The following is a 17,346-nucleotide window of genomic DNA, read 5'->3' as shown; positions in this document are numbered from 1 at the left end:
AGAAGCATTAGGAGGAAAGTCTGTCTACATTCCTGTGTCTAAGTGTGTGTGAAAGCAGACAAGTGTTAGACTGCGGTTATGCATTCAAAGGGAAAGCGCTCCAGGGCCAGAATCTTTTGACGAGGAGAGCCAAAGCAAGAACAAAAATGGGAGAATGTGGTGAGGCCGATTGGGAATGCAGGGGTATTGAACAACACACATCCATTACGGGTGCGATGATGCCGACCACTACTAAGACTAGTAATAAATTGTTGAATTTAGAGATTGCCTGGAAAAATATAAACTATATTCAACCAAAAAAGTTAAAATCAAAAGAGCTGCATGTGGCTCTTTGTGAGTTTGGAAAATAATGAGTACAGTGGTACCTCTACATATTGCTTCTAAGTCGAAATGGTCGTATGTCGAGCAGGATTTTCCCATTGGAATACATTATAATTCAATTAATTCATTCCACAGCCCGAAAACCTACGTCAAATCCTTAACACTAAAAGTCCCAGAGAATTCTGGTACTCCTAATAATCCCAAGCAATGCCCGATATGGCTTACCCCCTGGGAAAATCCAGAGGTGGCCAAAATGACCCAAACGCTTTCAATTGGCAAGTCATTGTCTGACATACAAAAAAACATTCATATGGAAATGCGTCTACTAGAATTACATTGTGTTGGTATGCGGCCCAAACGGAAGGGAACACACCACGGTTGAACTATTCATGTGATAGTTTGCGTCAGTTCAAGTCAAGCTCCATTTATTCATTTACATGTATTGATAGAGTTTTACCATCTTTTTTTTTTTTTTTTTTTACAGTTTTTAACTCACTTCTCCTACACTACACACAAAAACAGAAAAAAATGGCCCAAATATATACATTGTTTTGAAATATAGCGTTTTAGAACTGCAATTTGAATGTTAAGCAGGAATTGTGTCTATAGTTTAGAAGGACTGAATCAGGGGCATGAAGCATGAATTGTGGTCATTGTGTCTGAAGTTAGTCCAAGAAAAATGTGTGAGGACTTTGAGGAAAAACCGTAACAGGCTGAGTTTGTGTCGTGAGAAAGGGGATATATTAGGAGTATTTGTCTTGGGAAAGGCAGAGTCGGCCTCTGCTGGGTTTTCTAGTGTTAATAAATACTGCTGTTACTATTGCAAATAGCAATTACAAAGAACAAAAGAAATGCATTATGAATAAATATCGGAATAATAATAGTAATAATAATAATAATAATAATACCTGTAATAATGTAACAAATCTGGTTTCAATGTGGCATTCGTATTTTGTATGGTGTACCTGAACGCACCATGGGGCTGACAGCAGAGTGAGAGAGTGCAATTGAGATATGCCTTTCACTTTTAACGTCCTATAGTTGCGGGTTGTTGGGGTGTTTTTTTTTTGCACAAGGGAAAACAATGAAATTGCGACGCTGTCATAAATCGTCGTATTTTGATCATTTCGTCGGATCTAGAAACAAATGGTGAGTCAAGTTTTACGTCGGATGTCAAAAACATCGTGTGTCGAAGCGATCGTATGTCAAGGTACCACTGTATTTGATTTGTGTTTAGCTTGTTCATTTTTCAAATGTAATCCTAAATTTCAAGAGTTCAATATGTTTTTGTTCTAAATTTGAAATAAGACATCTATTGCAGTCAATGGCTAGAAAAATCATTTGATAGTCCCCCCCCCCAAGAATCTGCGGCAACAAAGCATTGATTCTGCAGAGAACAATCCTGATTCTGTAAAAAGCCATTCTTGATTCTGCTGATGAAAAGTTGTTTTTCCGCAGGCAATAATTAAAAAACCGTTATAAAGCATTTTTTTTGTTCTAGTCCCACTTGGATTTAAATAGGATGTATGTTCAGAAAATTTAGCTCATACTTTTGATATCAGACTACGTAAAGGTGCTATGAAATACTAAGGCAAGTGACAATGATAGAGTATATTTTGGACACAAATCCTTCCAAAAAAACGTGACAAAAAAGGCTTAGTAATGAAATTAGATCCTAATTAGTCTTCCTTTCTTAGCAGAGTAGCCAAAACATTTACTCAAGTAAGAGTAGCGTTACTTCAAAATAATATTACTCTAGTAAAAGTAGTCATCCAAAAAAGTATTTGGTGAAAAGAATATTTAAGCAATGAGTAACATTGTGAATAACTGCTTTTTTTTTTTTTTTTAAACAATGGTATTTTTTTATCAGCACAAAGTTATCTATATGAATTATGAACTGTTGTTATTATACTGACATAAATGAAGCATCATCCGTCTAAAGAGCACGAGTAACCGCTGGTGGTGTTGCGACGTCTTATTGGTGAAACTGGTAGAGCGACTGTTGGCATAATCTGCGGCAAAAAAAAGTAACTAATACAGGTAGTCTACGGGTAACGACGTACCTGACTTACATGATTTTGAGTCTCGTCCGCCATTTTTTCTCCAGTCGTTTTATTGATTTATTCATTTAAGTCACGTAACAGTGTCTTGTCTGCCACTTCTCAGCCTTGATGGTTAGTACAGTATATTATTTGTCATTTCATTTTGTTATTTATTAAATCTAAATGGTTCATTTCTAATTGCTATGCATATTTGGTTGGACGTCACACCAGCGCTACTTTGTTTCTAACGTTGCTTTCATGTTGGGAAGCGGGGGTGAACATTATAAGAAGGCAGAGAAAGGGTAAACGGCGCGGGCTCGGTGACCCCCCCCTTAGCTCGCTATTAGCCTGCTATCTTATTGAGCAGCGTTCGTATTTACATGTCTCTATAGCATTATTGTACGCTCTATCATGATTGTATTTTCTAAATGTGTGTTCATAGTTTGAAGGTGACAAATAAATGTCAGTTGTAAGAACTATGTTGTGATCGATATTAAGGGACGGAAGAAATATTTAGCGATCTTATTTTAATTTATTAGTATGCCATACAATACTAATACATGTTTTTGGATAGTTATTTTGAGATTAAGGGTAAGGGATAAGGGTTCATTCCGACTTGCACGGAAATTCTGGTTACTTCGCCCGTGTAGGAACGGACCTCGTTTGTAAACCGGGGACTACCTGTATGTAGAATAAAGAGGAAAAATGTAACTACTAGTGTAACCCAAAGTAGCAGAGTAAGAGTAGAGTCGCTTCTTAACAAACCTACACAAGTAAAAAGTATTAGTAAAACTACTCTTACAAGTAAATTTTTTTTTTGAAAATGGCACTCAAGTAAAGAAGTAACGGGAGTAAATGTAACGCCTTACCACCCACCTCTGGTAATAGCTAGCGCAGCGCTAGAAAGCTAGACGTTATCGTCAGTTCTGGTTGTGATGTCAAAACGGCTGACATAACTATGAAATGGTAAAGTGCAGTACTTTTCATCTTTTAACATTGTCGCCATTTTATAGCACCTTTAACACAAGTCCAGTTCACTTTAAATTTTGTGAAATAGGTTGACTTGAAACCTTCAGTTCTGCTAACCTTTTTTTTTTTTTTGCGTGTGTGTATGTGTGACTCTGTGTGTGTGCGTCTTTCATATATGAGCCTCAGCACTACCTCTGCTTTCTTGCGAGCCTCAACAGCCTTCATCAGCATTACATGCTGCCTCCTCCTTTCTCTCTCCTACAGTGGCAGAAAACAAGAAAATTACAGTAACATGGACATCCTAACAATCGCTCACATATTTTTAGTATGTATTAATGCAACAATAATGCTCTAAATTCATTAGAGGCACCATATTGGAACAAACACAAAACGATGCTTCACATGTATACACTGTCACATGTATGGTGGAAGCATTAAGTGAAGAGTACAGTAGTACGATGACAACCAAAAAGCAACACATAGATGCGATACATAGTAGATGTGATGACAAGCAGCTGCAATCAGTGACGGCGCCTCTAAACTAAAGCGTAGCGAACACAAGCCACGACGGAATACCGCTTGCCAGGAGGTCATTTATTGTATTAGTCGCCGGCGACATTTATTTGCTAATAATATTTAGTAGCGGCGACAACAAAAAAAGGAGTGATGAGCTACAAACAGAGCGGTTACACTTCAGTGGATTTGGCAGCTTCGGTATTCGCACAGTGTGAGACATCTATTTTGTTCTCTGGTGCATGATGCACAGCCTCCCGCAAGAAAAAAAGGCCGCGAAAATCACCGCTGACTGCCTATCATTTTATTTGATCTCCTCAGGTTTCCCCCCTCTAAGGTATCAGACTGTCATTCCCACTGTGATCCACCAAAGGACACAATTACCACGAGTTCAGCCTGCCAAGAACATTCCCGGCACACAGACTCAAATGATTGCATCTTATCATTGTGGTACACACATAGAAAAATAAGCTGGGAAACTAGCAGCCCTTGTAGAGGTTCAATGAAATACAGTGGTTAATCCTTTCTAAGGCAGTCATTTGACTCATTGGCTGCCATTCACGGCACTAGGTGTCCAATCCATTTTGATTGTGAGAGGTTAGAAGAGCATTCACAGCCTGTTCTTCCAGTTTAACCCCTTGATGCCAAAATTTACATTTACGAAAGAAAACGGGGAAAAAAATAAAAATTGAGGGAATACATAGGTATATGAAGAAAAAAATAATATTTGAAATTAAATTGAAAATACAACAAAAAACTGGAACTGGAAAAAAAAGATTTTAAAAAGAACTGGAGTATTAAAAAAATATTGGAAATGATACAAAGAATTACAAATAAATATTTTTTTTAATGAAAAACACTTGGGAAAAATACAAAAGAATTTACTGAGCAATTCCTCATTTATTATTAATATTAATTTGTAATTTTAAAAAACTTTGAATTTTTTAAACATTTACATTTTAAGTTTTAGTATCTCATTTTGGCAGTCTACAATTTTCCAAATGTAATATTACCTTTATGTATATTGTTAACTCTTTGGATGCTTTTGATAGCGATAGACATAGCGATTGATCGCTGGCAGCTAGTGCTGCAACGATTAATCGATTAACTCGAGTATTCGATTAGAAAAAAAATTTCGAATTAAACTTGGCTGCTTCAAGTATTAGTTTAATTAAAGTGGCGTTGTAATGGTTTGTTTTGAAATTGTTTGCATTTAGTTTTATTGATTTGGGTGGATACACTGCCCTCTAGTGTGCCTCTTTTCACGTGACTGAACCCAGCTGCTCCTTTTTAAGACCAACATAATATAAGTTTTTGTTTGAGCTAAAGTTTTTTGTAATGCATTCATAAAGTAGTTTATAGGTATATTTAGATGTTTTTGTCTGAATATGTGTCTGAACCATTTGTTAAGAGCACTGTAAAGAAAAAAAAAAGTTAGCATTTCATAGCATTTAAGCTAGCGGCCTTTAGCTATGTAAGTTAGCCAAATGTTCTTTTGTTGTACATAGATCCTCTTTTTTTTTTTTTTCATACCGTTTGAGGTTCAGCTCAGGTATTTTATTTTTTTTATGTTCCGTATCAGATTACTCGATTATTCGAACTAACTAGTTCATCGATTAATCGACTACTAAAATAATCGATAGCTGCAGCCCTACTGTCAGCCCTCCCATTCTAAATCGATTGGACGTTTGTCAATGGCAGCCAACAAGTCAAATGAGTGCCTAAACTGTTGAAGGTATCAACACACAAATATTAAACATTAAAAAAAAAAAAAAAGATCTATTTGTGATGCTGGAATATATGTTTCAATTTGTTTGATTAGAAAAAAAATAATCATGGTTCCAAACAAATTCAACTTTGTAATGTTGGCATTAAAAAAGCACGAACAAAATGAACCCATCTCTCCCATCAAAATGGCGACAATGATAGGCCGCGGCGGAACACAAGTTTTGGTAGTTAGAGTTGGCGATTAGTTCCCGATATAGCAACCTTCAGGTTTGTCAATATTCCAATTAACTTCCCATCAAAGATCCTAACTTGAAAAATCCCCGCGATTTTGCAACCTCTCTTGAGCGCCACGCTAAACCTCCCAAAAAACAACAATAAGACGATGCACGTGATGGATGAAAAGTCCTCGCCGAGACACAATGAGCGTGGTTTGGCTAGCAGTCTTTGCAATGCATTCTGAGTAGAAAAGGGGCGGGGGTGTGAGGGAACGGGGGAGGGGGACAGAAGCTGCCCGGCCAATGTGACAGGGTCAGTTGTCCCTCAGGACGAGCAGATGGAGGCAGCATACTGACTGTTTCTAATTTTTTTTCCTCTCTTTTGTTTGTTTTGCTGGAAAGCCATGCAGAAGAATGTAGTATGACAGCAGCCAGTGCTACACTTAATGCATTGCTATGACAACCATAACACAACCAGTTACACGATGCAGGTGTTAGATGTACAAAAATAAACATACCCATACCATATCTAGTCTATGCCTCTCCAACTCCTGGCAGAGAGAGTTGGCAAAGTATTATGAAACAGAAGTCATATCCAGAACCAGAAAGCATAGCGTTTTCAAATCATGACTTTCATTAGAACTTGACGTTGGCTGATTGACAACACGCACACATTTGTTTACTTAAAAGAGACACATTCACACTTTATTATTTAATTGAAATGAGAGGCAATTGTAGTGAGCCTACCTGGTGCTTCAAGATCTCCGCTTGCTGTCTCCTCAGCTCTTTCTCCTTAGAGGAAAAAATATTAAAGAGATCAATTCACTGTAAACTCCTTCCGATCAATATTTTCTTTTTTTTGAAGTGAAGACAACTAAAAACAGGAACACTTGGCTGTCATTAATAATAGTGCTAGGTTACGTGCGGAGGGGAAAATATGATCATGATAACGATTTATGTTTGGGGGGGGGATTAGGATGACTTTTTCTCCCTCACTTTTTAAATTGACAATAAGCTGACTATACACTACACTTTAAGAGCCGACACGTCCAAGCAAATGTCAATCATAAAAAAAAATAAAGACAGACATGTGATTGCACCACATGACACAAACTCATGGTGCAAAAATCAGCGAGTCATAGACTTCATAATATATTGACGGGACACGGGGCGCTGACACAGCGCCACGCCTTCGGGTAGGGGGCCTGCACACACCTAGCATCAAGAGTTATTCGCAAACACACGTACGCAGCAATCTAACGCTGGATTTAGGTTGAAGAAGTACGAAAGCTGTATCGCATACAAACAGGAAGGATTGTCTCAGGAGTGATTTGCTCAAGGATTCAAGGTAATTGTATTTTCGTACCATGCATGCATTTTGAAACTTTGTGAAAAAAACCAATTGGAGAATGCTGATTGCCTGTTTTTTTTTTTTTTTTTGTCTTATGACCAAGAATCGAGACTGTTTTACGTCATTTCTGTAAAGAAATCAGGGATTTAAACATTTATTCACAAGAATTTTCATTGTAAAAAGCTCTTTGTTGTTATAAGGCGGCGCCACATTGGCTAAAAGACTAGCATCACATTTGACATATTTACGTAAAATAAATGCTAACTGCCCGTTTTTTTGCCTTTAACCAAGAACTGAGTGTTTTACATTCATATCTATAAAGAATTCAGGGATTTAAGCATTTATTCACAAGAATTTTCATCGTAAAAAGCTTTTGTTGTGATAAGGCGGCGCCACATTGGTATAAAGACTAGCATCACATTCGACATTTACGTAAACTAAATGCTAACCGTCTAATTTTTTGCTTTTAACCAAGAATCGAGACTGTTTTACGTTCATATCTATAAAAATTTCAGGGATTCAAGCATTTATTCACACAAATTTTCAACGTAAAAAGCTGTGTGTGTTTCCACTCCGTCAGCTTTGACGGAGATAGGCCCCCTCTGAATCGGCCCTGCGCCCCGTGTCCCGTCAATATATCATGAAGTCTATGCAGTGCGTAAAAATGAACCCTTTTCAAAAGTTGACACTTGACCCCTTACAGGGCAAGTGACTGTTTTTGGGTATTTCAATGTTTTTTTTGTTCGGATGTCTACTGCCGTCTACAGTGATCCCGCGCAGTCCATTACAGATGCAGTCCATTGCAGATGCAGTCCATTGCAGATGTTTTTTTTTTTTTTCCATTTAAAAAATAAATAGTCTCTCTCCCCCTCCTGCTGCTATTCTTGGTCAGGGAGTACAAAGTTAACGATGATTGACAGACTAAGGTTTGATCTTGCCAGGGTTGTTTGGAAGCCAAAACCTCTAATCGCCACATGAGTCAATCATCGTTTAAATTGTTTAACAGTTGCTGTGGCAACTCATTGTGTGTACGTGAGCAGCTTGAGTGGATTTCAGTGGACTCACTCAATGAAGCATTTAATAAAGAAACATTTTTCTACTTTATTCTTGCTTAAAATAACATGTTTACAACTTATCATAATTATTACATTTGAAGTGCTTAAAAACCATTTATTAAAAAAATGTGTACATATATATACACTCACCGGCCACTTTATTAGTTACACCTGTCCAACAGCTCGTTAACACTTAATTTCTAATCAGCCAATCACATGGCGGCAACTCGGTGCATTTAGGCATGTAGACATGGTTTAAGACAATCTCCTGCAGTTCAAACCGAGCATCAGTATGGGGAAGAAAGGTGATTGGAGTGACTTTGAACGCGGCATGGTTGTTGATGCCAGAAGGGCTAGTATGAGTATTTCAGAAACTGCTGATCTACTAGGATTTTCATGCACAACCATCTCTAGGGTTTACAGAGAATGGTCCGAAAAAGAAAAAATATCCAGTGAGCGGCAGTTCTGTGGGCGGAAATGCCTTGTTGATGCCAGAGGTCAGAGGAGAATGGCCAGACTGGTTTGAGCTGATAGAAAGGCAACAGTGACTCAAATAACCACCCGTTACAACCAAGGTAGGCAGAAGAGCATCTCTAAAAGCACAGTACGTTGAACTTTGAGGCAGATGGGCTACAGCAGCAGAAGACCACGCCGGGTGCGACTCCTTTCAGCTAAGAACAGGAAACAGACTACAATTTTCAAGAGCTCATCGAAATTGGAAAAGAGAAGATTGGAAAAACGTTGCCTGGTCTGATGAGTCTCGATTTTTGCTGCGACATTCGGATGGTAGGGTCACAATTTGGCGTCAACAACATGAAAGCATGGATCCATCCTGCTTTGTATCAACGGTTCAGGCTGGTGGTGGTGGTGTAATGGTGTGGGGAATATTTTCTTGGCACTCTTTGGGCCCCTTGGTACCAATTGAGCATCGTTGGAACGCCACAGCCTACCTGTGTATTGTTGCTGACCATGTCCATCCCTTTATGACCACAATGTACCCAACTTCTGATGGCTACTTTCAGCAGGATAATGCGCCATGTCATAAAGCTGGAATCATCTCAGATTGGTTTCTTGAACATGACAATGAGTTCACTGTACTCAAACAGTCTCCACAGTCACCAGATCTCAATCCAATAGAGCATCTTTGGGATGTGGTGGAACGGGATTCGCATCATGGATGTGCAGGCGACAAATCTGCACCAACTGTGTGACGCCATCATGTCAATATGGACCAAACGCTCTGAGAAATGCTTCCAGCACCTTGTTGAATCTATGCCACGAAAAATTGAGGCAGTTCTGAAGGCAAAAGGGGGTCCAACCAGTTACTAGCATGGTGTACCTAATAAAGTGGCCGGTGAGTGTATACATATTACTATATACACACATTTAAAAAAATTATTATACACTGGTTTAAAGTAAAAAAAACATGTCTTATATGTATGTCTTTGCAATGCTTAATCTGAATAAATACATATAATACAAAAAAAAAAATAATAATAATATGATTCAGGGTCGATTTTGCGGTTTTTCACTTATTGCGGCGGATTCTGGTCCCCGTTAACCGTGAAAAACGAGGGATCACAGAGTTGGTTTTCAGTTTCACTCTTTTACCAACTACCACAACACATACGCTGTGATCTGGGGTTGACAGTGACTTACCCCTTTCAGGGACAGTGGTTACTACAGTCACTACTGCTACACATATTACTATTGCCGAACACTAATTGATGGCGATAGACGTACAACCGATGGCCAGCCTGTCGCTGTTATTCGCACTAAACACGATTACTCACTGTTCCTACCTTTATCCGCTTTTCAGCCTCCAATATTTTGGCATTGGCGGCCTCTTCCTTCTTTCTCCGCTTCGCCTGCGAATACAGATTCAAATCAAGAAACTATCGGCCAAAAATTCGCCATTTCGGGCAACCACCACTGGAACGCCAGTCAAATTTGTAGAACACTGCCAATGAATTATGTATCTCTTTAACACATAATTGTGAAAATGTTGAGGCCTCCTGTTAAGAGCGTCTCGTCAACCGTGTCGACTCTAAATTGATTTTGTCCGAAAACACTTTGAAGCCGCCGCATTCTAATTGCCAGCGCCTGGCTATGTGCATTTGTGTATGTGTACGCATCTTCTGTGTGTGTGTGTTTTTTTTTCCCTCTCCACTCGACCCACTTACGCTGAACTGTTACTATTGTCTGATGGGAGGGGAGGGAAAAAAATACTTTTCTGTCCAATTTAAATAAGGTCTGAGGAGGCACCAACCGCCATTTTAATATTCAACAGCCGTCAAGCAAGACCAATTTAGCATTAGTTCCATATGGAATTATGCCTAAGAAGACGCAACGCCTCCAAAGCATGCCACTATTCAGTAATGAGCTTTAGGAAGATTAAAAACACTATACAGTAGTCGGAGGGGCTGCAGCTATCCAGGATGTTCTGCTTAATCAGGCGTTGTTGGGTCAGATTCTGTACCTCCAATATTTGCTGTGCCCTGAGTTCTTTCTCCATTCGGATCTGCTGAATACGCTTGATCTTTTCCTGTTGGGAAGAAAAACAATTCTTTTGTAACCAGCCGACATTTTGTTCATTTTTAATGCACACAGAGTGTGTTGTGGGTCGATTCGGATCAAAGATGCTCTCATTATTGTCTATATCAAATTATGAACAAGATGTATTGACTCATTCACTCACTGCCAGACGTTTTTAGAGCAACCACCAGCATATTGCTAGTCATTTTAGAGTAATTTTTGATAGAGGCGGAGAATATTGTGTTCTATGATAAAGTAGAAGAACAGACAGTCTTTCACAAGGATATTTATGATTTGATGTTTTTACTTGTGACTACAAGAGATTGAGAATCAGCCGAGAGTCCTATACAGAGTACAGTACCGAGTCCTGATCCAATACCTCAAAATGCAAGAAGGGAACTCCCCGCTTTGATCGAAGTTACCACATTATAGCTATATTAACGGGTTATTAGTATAGCCCTTGTTTAAAAGAAGCAAGAAATGTGATGAAATGTGAATAGATATTATAAAGTATAAAACATACTGTACATATTACGGTAATTATCAGACTAAAGCGCACATAACTATAATCCACCACCCTTCAAATTTGACACGAAAACGGCATTTGTTTATTGATGTATTATGGGACATTTACAACATAAGATATTAACCGGTAACACTTTTATTTGACAGCAGCATCATAAGTATGTCAGACCATCATAATTATGATATGACACTGTCACGAGCATTAATGAATGTTTATGACAGTTGTCATTTAGTGTCATCCTGCAAATTATCTCACTTTTGAATGGATATAAAAGATCCAAGCTGTACATAAATGGAGTTAGTGACAAAATTTGCCGGATGATAATGACATCTGTCATAAACATTCAAGGGCTGCAGCTATCAAAAAAAGAATAATAAAAGAGGTTCTAATTACAACAGAAGAACAATTAGCTAACTTACATAGCAAAAGTCCGCTAGCTTAAATGCTATAATTTTTTTTTTTTTTTTTTTTTTTTACAATGCTCTCAACAAATGGTTCAAACACACATTACTATACCTATAAACCAAATTACGAATGCTCAAACAAAAACTTGGCTTATGTTGGTCTTAGCAGGGAGCAGCTGGATTCAGCCATGTGAAATAAGTTATGTCATATTCACTGTCACCAGTAGAGGGTATCCGCCCAAATCAATAAAACTAAATTAAAAAAGCTTTCAAAACAAACCATTACAACGCCACTTAAATTGAATTCTTCAAGCAGCAAAATTTAATTCAAATCTTTTTATAATCGAATTACCCTAGTTAATATATTAATCGTTGCAGCACTAAAGCATTCATTAATGCCCATGACGGTGTCATGTCATAATTATGACAGTCTTATTATGACGCAACTGTCAAATAAAGTGTTTATTAACCCAAATAAATCAAAAAATAAGCTGCACTACACTATAAACTGCAGCTTTCAAAACGAGGGGGAAAAGTAGTGGCTTATAGTCCAAAAATTACTGTATTTTATAATTTGCAATTTTGTTGGTTGCAGTTCTTAACTCAAACCCATTTCAATTGGGAAGGTTGGCATTTTCTGATCATGTTTTACTGCCTTTGATGGCGATAGACATCTAATTCCATTTGACTGTGGCAGCGAGCGATATCCACATATGTGGACAGCAGGTCTCAATTATAATTACGGTATACAGTTGTACCTACATACGTTCGCATCGACATACATTCCTTTCGACATCCGATGTACAATTTGAATCGTCATTTGTCTCATTTATGACAGCGTCTCAATTTCATTGTTTTCCCACAAGACGGACGGTTGCTTTTCTTGTGAGAGAATTCAACATGGGTCCCAAGAAGGTGAGTGCAGGTGGTTAAAAAAGGCAAAAGGTGACACAATTGAAATTAAGAATTGGCGTGGTGTGAGCGTCAGTCAACTGGGTCAACAATACTGCCGGAATGTCTATGAATTCAAGTACGACTCTCATTATCATTATTGTAACATCGGCAAGTCCAGCTTAGTCAGGTTTTCACATAATTTATTTCAGAACTTGTGCAACACAACACAGCTACGGTCTGCCCTAGCTGACGCCAACAACAATAGAACATAAAAAGTAAAAACTTCCACTCTTCCGCACCTCTCGCACTCCCTTGTCAGTCACACGGTGCATTCAGGATGAGCATGCAAACCACAACCGCCACATTAGAACCCAATTTGTTACATAATTATAATTATTATATTATTATTATTCTGATGTTGGATCTATAATCTATTTGTTTTGCTATCTGTAATTACTATGTGTAATTGTACCTGCAGTATTTATGAAGGATTTAGCGTAGGTTTTTCGGCTGTGGAACGAATTAATCCAATAATAATGTATTCTAATGGGAAAATCCTGCTCGACATACGACCATTTCGACTTACAACCTAAGTCCAGGAACGAATTAGATTCGTATGTACAACTTTCTATTACAAAAAGGGCCAGTCATCGGTTACTAATGTTGATTGCAATTAATCACGTGAGAGTAATTGCAATTATTCGGATTCTGTACAGTGATGAATTCAAAAGTAGTGATTATTACTCTTCTTTTTAAAATGATCTGCAATGGTAATTAAATAACGATCTATATTAACCCATTTGCTTTGACGGCGATCGACATCCAATTCATTTAAAATGTTTAAATGGATTAGACTCACTGTCAACGGCAGACATTGACCTAATAAGCAATCAAAATAATGAACTGAAATCAGTTAACATTAATCACATTTTGTAAAATTATTAATTCAAAAGTTGTATTTAGCATACTTTTTTTTTTTTAAATGTAGCCTATGTCATATTTATAATGACATATAACTCACAATGAGACAATGACTCAATGCGCATTTAAAATACTTAACTGCATTAATTAATATGTGAGTTATCTAATGATTACGGCGCTCCATTTTATCTCGGAGGAGTTAATGAACAATTGTTCATTCGTCACCTCCCAGTAAAAAAGGATTGATGTCTAGCGCCGTCACTGGCAGCCAATGTGTTGTGCACAAAACCAGTACATTTTGAGTCAGAATAAACTAAAAAAGTCAAACTGAATTTGTCCACATACCTGTTGCTTGAGAATCTTGATCTGCTCTTTTTGCTTCCTTCTCTCCTCTGCCGCCATGATAGCTGCAAGAGAAAAGCAGCTCTATGTGATAAACTGCCACCCAATTGGACTCTCAGATGTATTCCAGTGACAAATTCTTCAAATGACATTAATTTACTAGGACAGGACACACACCAAAAAAAAAAAAAAAACCCTGAAAAAATAAGTTTTTACCTTGTTGTTTGCGAGCTTCTTTGGCAGCACGCGCCAGTGCCTGCTTTTCTAGTTTTCTCATCAGTTTCATTTGAGCTGCTTGTCGGGCTATTTCTGTACACAAAAAAAAAAGTCATTTTTTTGTATGGTAAATTACGATTCTATAGATATTAGTACGCTTCTCCTCGACTGACCTTGAGCCTCTAATTTGCGCAAAAGTTTGACCTCACTGGGACTTGGCCCTTCCGGTACCAAGGGGTCGCCCACATTCGGGGGCCGCCCTTTCCTCCGCCGGTTGGCTTTGGCCACGTCGCCCGCTAACTGCCGTTCTGAATTTGGAGGACGACCCCTCCGGCCTTCCATTGCCAAAATGTGAGGAATGACTTCCTCTTCCTTCAACAAGTTCCACTGTAAACCCTGGAGAGCCGGAAAACACATGCAGAGAGAAATTTAGAGGGGGAAGCAGTGAACAATTTAATTCTTTTATGCAGGAATTATGATTGTTTTTTCTGTTAAAGCTTTTATTACATTCATATAGGCAAAGGTTCTAAGACCTACAGCTCAGGGGCCAGTTGCGGCCAACGGGATAATATTTTGCGGCCTCTCATTGGTAGCCATCTGTATGTATTTTGTGATGGGCAATTAAAAAATATATAATTCAAATAAAATAATAGCTTTAATTGAGGGATCCATTGAGATTTAAATAGTAATAAATGAACAATTAAAAAAAACAAATTAAAAAAAATGTCATGAGTAATAAAAATAGATAATTCTTAAAAATTGAGAAAAAAAAAATGAAAATGTCAAAAAGTTACTTAAATTGTAATTTACTGGGGGGAAAAACGTTAATTTAAATTAGTTTGTCCTGTCTGTATTTTGCTCTGGATTTTTTTTTGTGTGTTTAATTTTAAAAATCTTTTGTGATTTCACAAGTTAACTCTTTGGCTGCCATTGATGGCAATAGACGTCCAATCCATTTTAACTGGTTTGAAATGGATAACAGACTAACAGTTTAATAGATTTGGGGAAGAAAAAAAAGCATAGCTGCTATGTTAGCACAGTACTGCGATGGAAGAAAGCTCCGTCCAATGCATGGTGCCATTTAAAAAAGAACACTTTAAGGGTAGCCATGAGTGGTTTGACAAACTTAAGAATATAAATCTATGCTAAGGTTAGCGATGACAGTCATTAGCTTAGTTTTCTAGTGATGGCAAATCACAATTGTGAACAGGTGAAATATTTACATGAATGATTTAAGGCTTCTTGGCTACCGTAATTTCCCTAATATAACGCGCACTTTTTCCCCCCAAAATCAACTTGTAAAATCATGGTGCGCATTATACACGGGTACAGGGCTGGAGACAGAAATATATTAGGGCTGTCAAACGATTAAAATTTTTAATCGAGTTAATTACAGCTTAAAAATTAATTAATCATAATTAATCGCAATTCAAACCATCTATAACATATGCCATATTTTTCTGTAAATTGTTGGAATGAAAAGATAAGACACAAGACGGATATATACATTCAACATACGGTACATAAGTACTGTAGTTGTCTATTATAACCATAAATCAACAAGATGGCATTAACATTATTAACATTCTCTTAAAGCGATCCATGAATAGAAAGACTTGTAGTTCTTAAAGGATAAATGTTAGTACAAGTTATAGAAATTTTATATTAAAACCCCTCTTAATGTTTTCGTTTTATTAAAATTTGTAAAATTTTCAATCAAAAAATAAACTAGTAGCTTGCCATTTGTGATGTCATTACATCATGCTCACTCCCCAAACCCATAAAATCATTTGGACCCAAGCGTTAGCAGAGGGCGCCAAATAACAAAAAACAAGTAACAAGCGGACATTACACTTGTCATTTTAATCTGAGCGGGCCATGTGCGTTAATTGCGTCAAATATTTTAACGTGATATATATATATAAACCGATTTTTTGGGAGGGGGGGGGGAGGGGACAGCCATGTTGTGTTGAAGAAATGTATGTGGCGATCCGTTGCCGACCATTACGGTACGTGACGTCACCATTTTGTTTCGGTAATACTTCACTCTGATCGGTCGAATGATTTAGTCTGTGTTAAATTCTGCTTTTTCACTCTTCATAAAGCACAGAATTTAGTTTCTTGAACTCATTTGAGTCAACGTTTGTTGCAGCTCCCCAACTCGGACAATAACAAACGTAACACAACACAGACTTCCTGTGTCCGTCAACTATATCCGTCCCTCGGGAAACTCAAACCCAAATAACAATAGTTCCTATTGTTATTGTTGTGTCTACAGCGATGAGCTCTCGGATTTCCGATTTACGTTCTGACTTTCACTTAACCGTATCAATCCATGGAGGAAACTTTTATTCATCATGATGAAACGAGCAAGTTATACAGACGCCTTTAAAAGAAAAGTCACATCTGTTTTGTTTTCTCCTGGATTCTGGTAAGTTGAAGAAGTTATCAGATCATATTATTACCGTACATATTGTCAGTTTACGGTAATGTTTTGAACTACCAATGTGCTATGCTTGTGCTGTGTTTCACCAGTCAGTAAAATTACATTTCTATATCTGTACACGAGCTCTGTTTTCTTGTATTCTTCTATTTATTGGTGCTAAAAGTAGGATGCACATTATACACGGATACAATAATTTCCCCTAGATTTTACAAGTAAATTTGGGGTGCGCGTTATACACGGGTGTGCCTTATATTTGTGAAATTACGTTAATTGAAAGGATTTTTTAAGAAAAAGGATCTATACAGTTTGCTACAACATAGCTGCTATGTTAGCACACTGCGAGCTGAGATGGTTAGGAACAGAGTGTTTGATTGAAGAAAGCGCCGTGTAAGGCTAGGTGCCATAACAGAAAGAACACTTTAGGGCTAACCATTGAGGAACAGTCATCCATGCCAGGTCTAGTTTTGATAGCCATTAGCCCTGAGCGGCTTTTAAGACGACTATGCTGCAAGCTATGATAATTACATTTAATTTAATCTTTGTAATTTTAACTTGTTTTTTAAAGTTAAGTAGTTCTGTGATTTCACACTGGCTGTGAACACACCAGTTGGGCTTATGACACCATTTGCCTACATATAAATGACGAGGACGCATCATATAAAATAAGTCAATGGAGACCTGTATGTTAAGTGGGCTTATAGTCATGTGAATTTACAGCATTTTTTTAGCATTTAGGTAAGTAGATAGAAACCAAATAACATGGCAACAGACCACCTGTGGAAGTAATGTCATGTGATTAATAACTACTTGATTCAGTCCCTGCCCTGACAGTGACTGCTGCATAAAGTTCAGCCGGAACAGGTATCAA

General features: G+C 37.7%; 1 protein-coding gene across 11 annotated transcripts in view; it reads right to left on the bottom strand.

The window, feature by feature from the left end:
• Positions 1 to 17,346, bottom strand: part of baz2ba (bromodomain adjacent to zinc finger domain, 2Ba) — a 163,318-nt gene that overhangs the window by 19,398 nt on the left and 126,574 nt on the right. For 5 of the 11 annotated variants that reach the window (XM_057836825.1, XM_057836814.1, XM_057836869.1 and 2 more), the window contains 8 exons: positions 14,206 to 14,428; positions 14,033 to 14,125; positions 13,820 to 13,881; positions 10,674 to 10,739; positions 9,997 to 10,062; positions 6,536 to 6,580; positions 6,313 to 6,339; positions 3,525 to 3,590 (listed from right to left, as the gene is read on the bottom strand). In XM_057836825.1, the coding sequence (XP_057692808.1) occupies positions 3,525 to 3,590; positions 6,313 to 6,339; positions 6,536 to 6,580; positions 9,997 to 10,062; positions 10,674 to 10,739; positions 13,820 to 13,881; positions 14,033 to 14,125; positions 14,206 to 14,428 (648 nt within the window). The remainder of the gene's footprint in view (positions 1 to 3,524; positions 3,591 to 6,312; positions 6,340 to 6,535; positions 6,581 to 9,996; positions 10,063 to 10,673; positions 10,740 to 13,819; positions 13,882 to 14,032; positions 14,126 to 14,205; positions 14,429 to 17,346) is intronic. The other 6 variants (XM_057836833.1, XM_057836885.1, XM_057836877.1 and 3 more) reach the window with 3 other exon arrangements.

This window comes from Corythoichthys intestinalis, chromosome 1 (genome assembly GCF_030265065.1).
Source record: "Corythoichthys intestinalis isolate RoL2023-P3 chromosome 1, ASM3026506v1, whole genome shotgun sequence".
Taxonomy (NCBI): domain Eukaryota; kingdom Metazoa; phylum Chordata; class Actinopteri; order Syngnathiformes; family Syngnathidae; genus Corythoichthys; species Corythoichthys intestinalis.
Note: the sequence above shows the minus strand (reverse complement) of the source record. Positions and strands in the feature narration are given on the sequence as shown.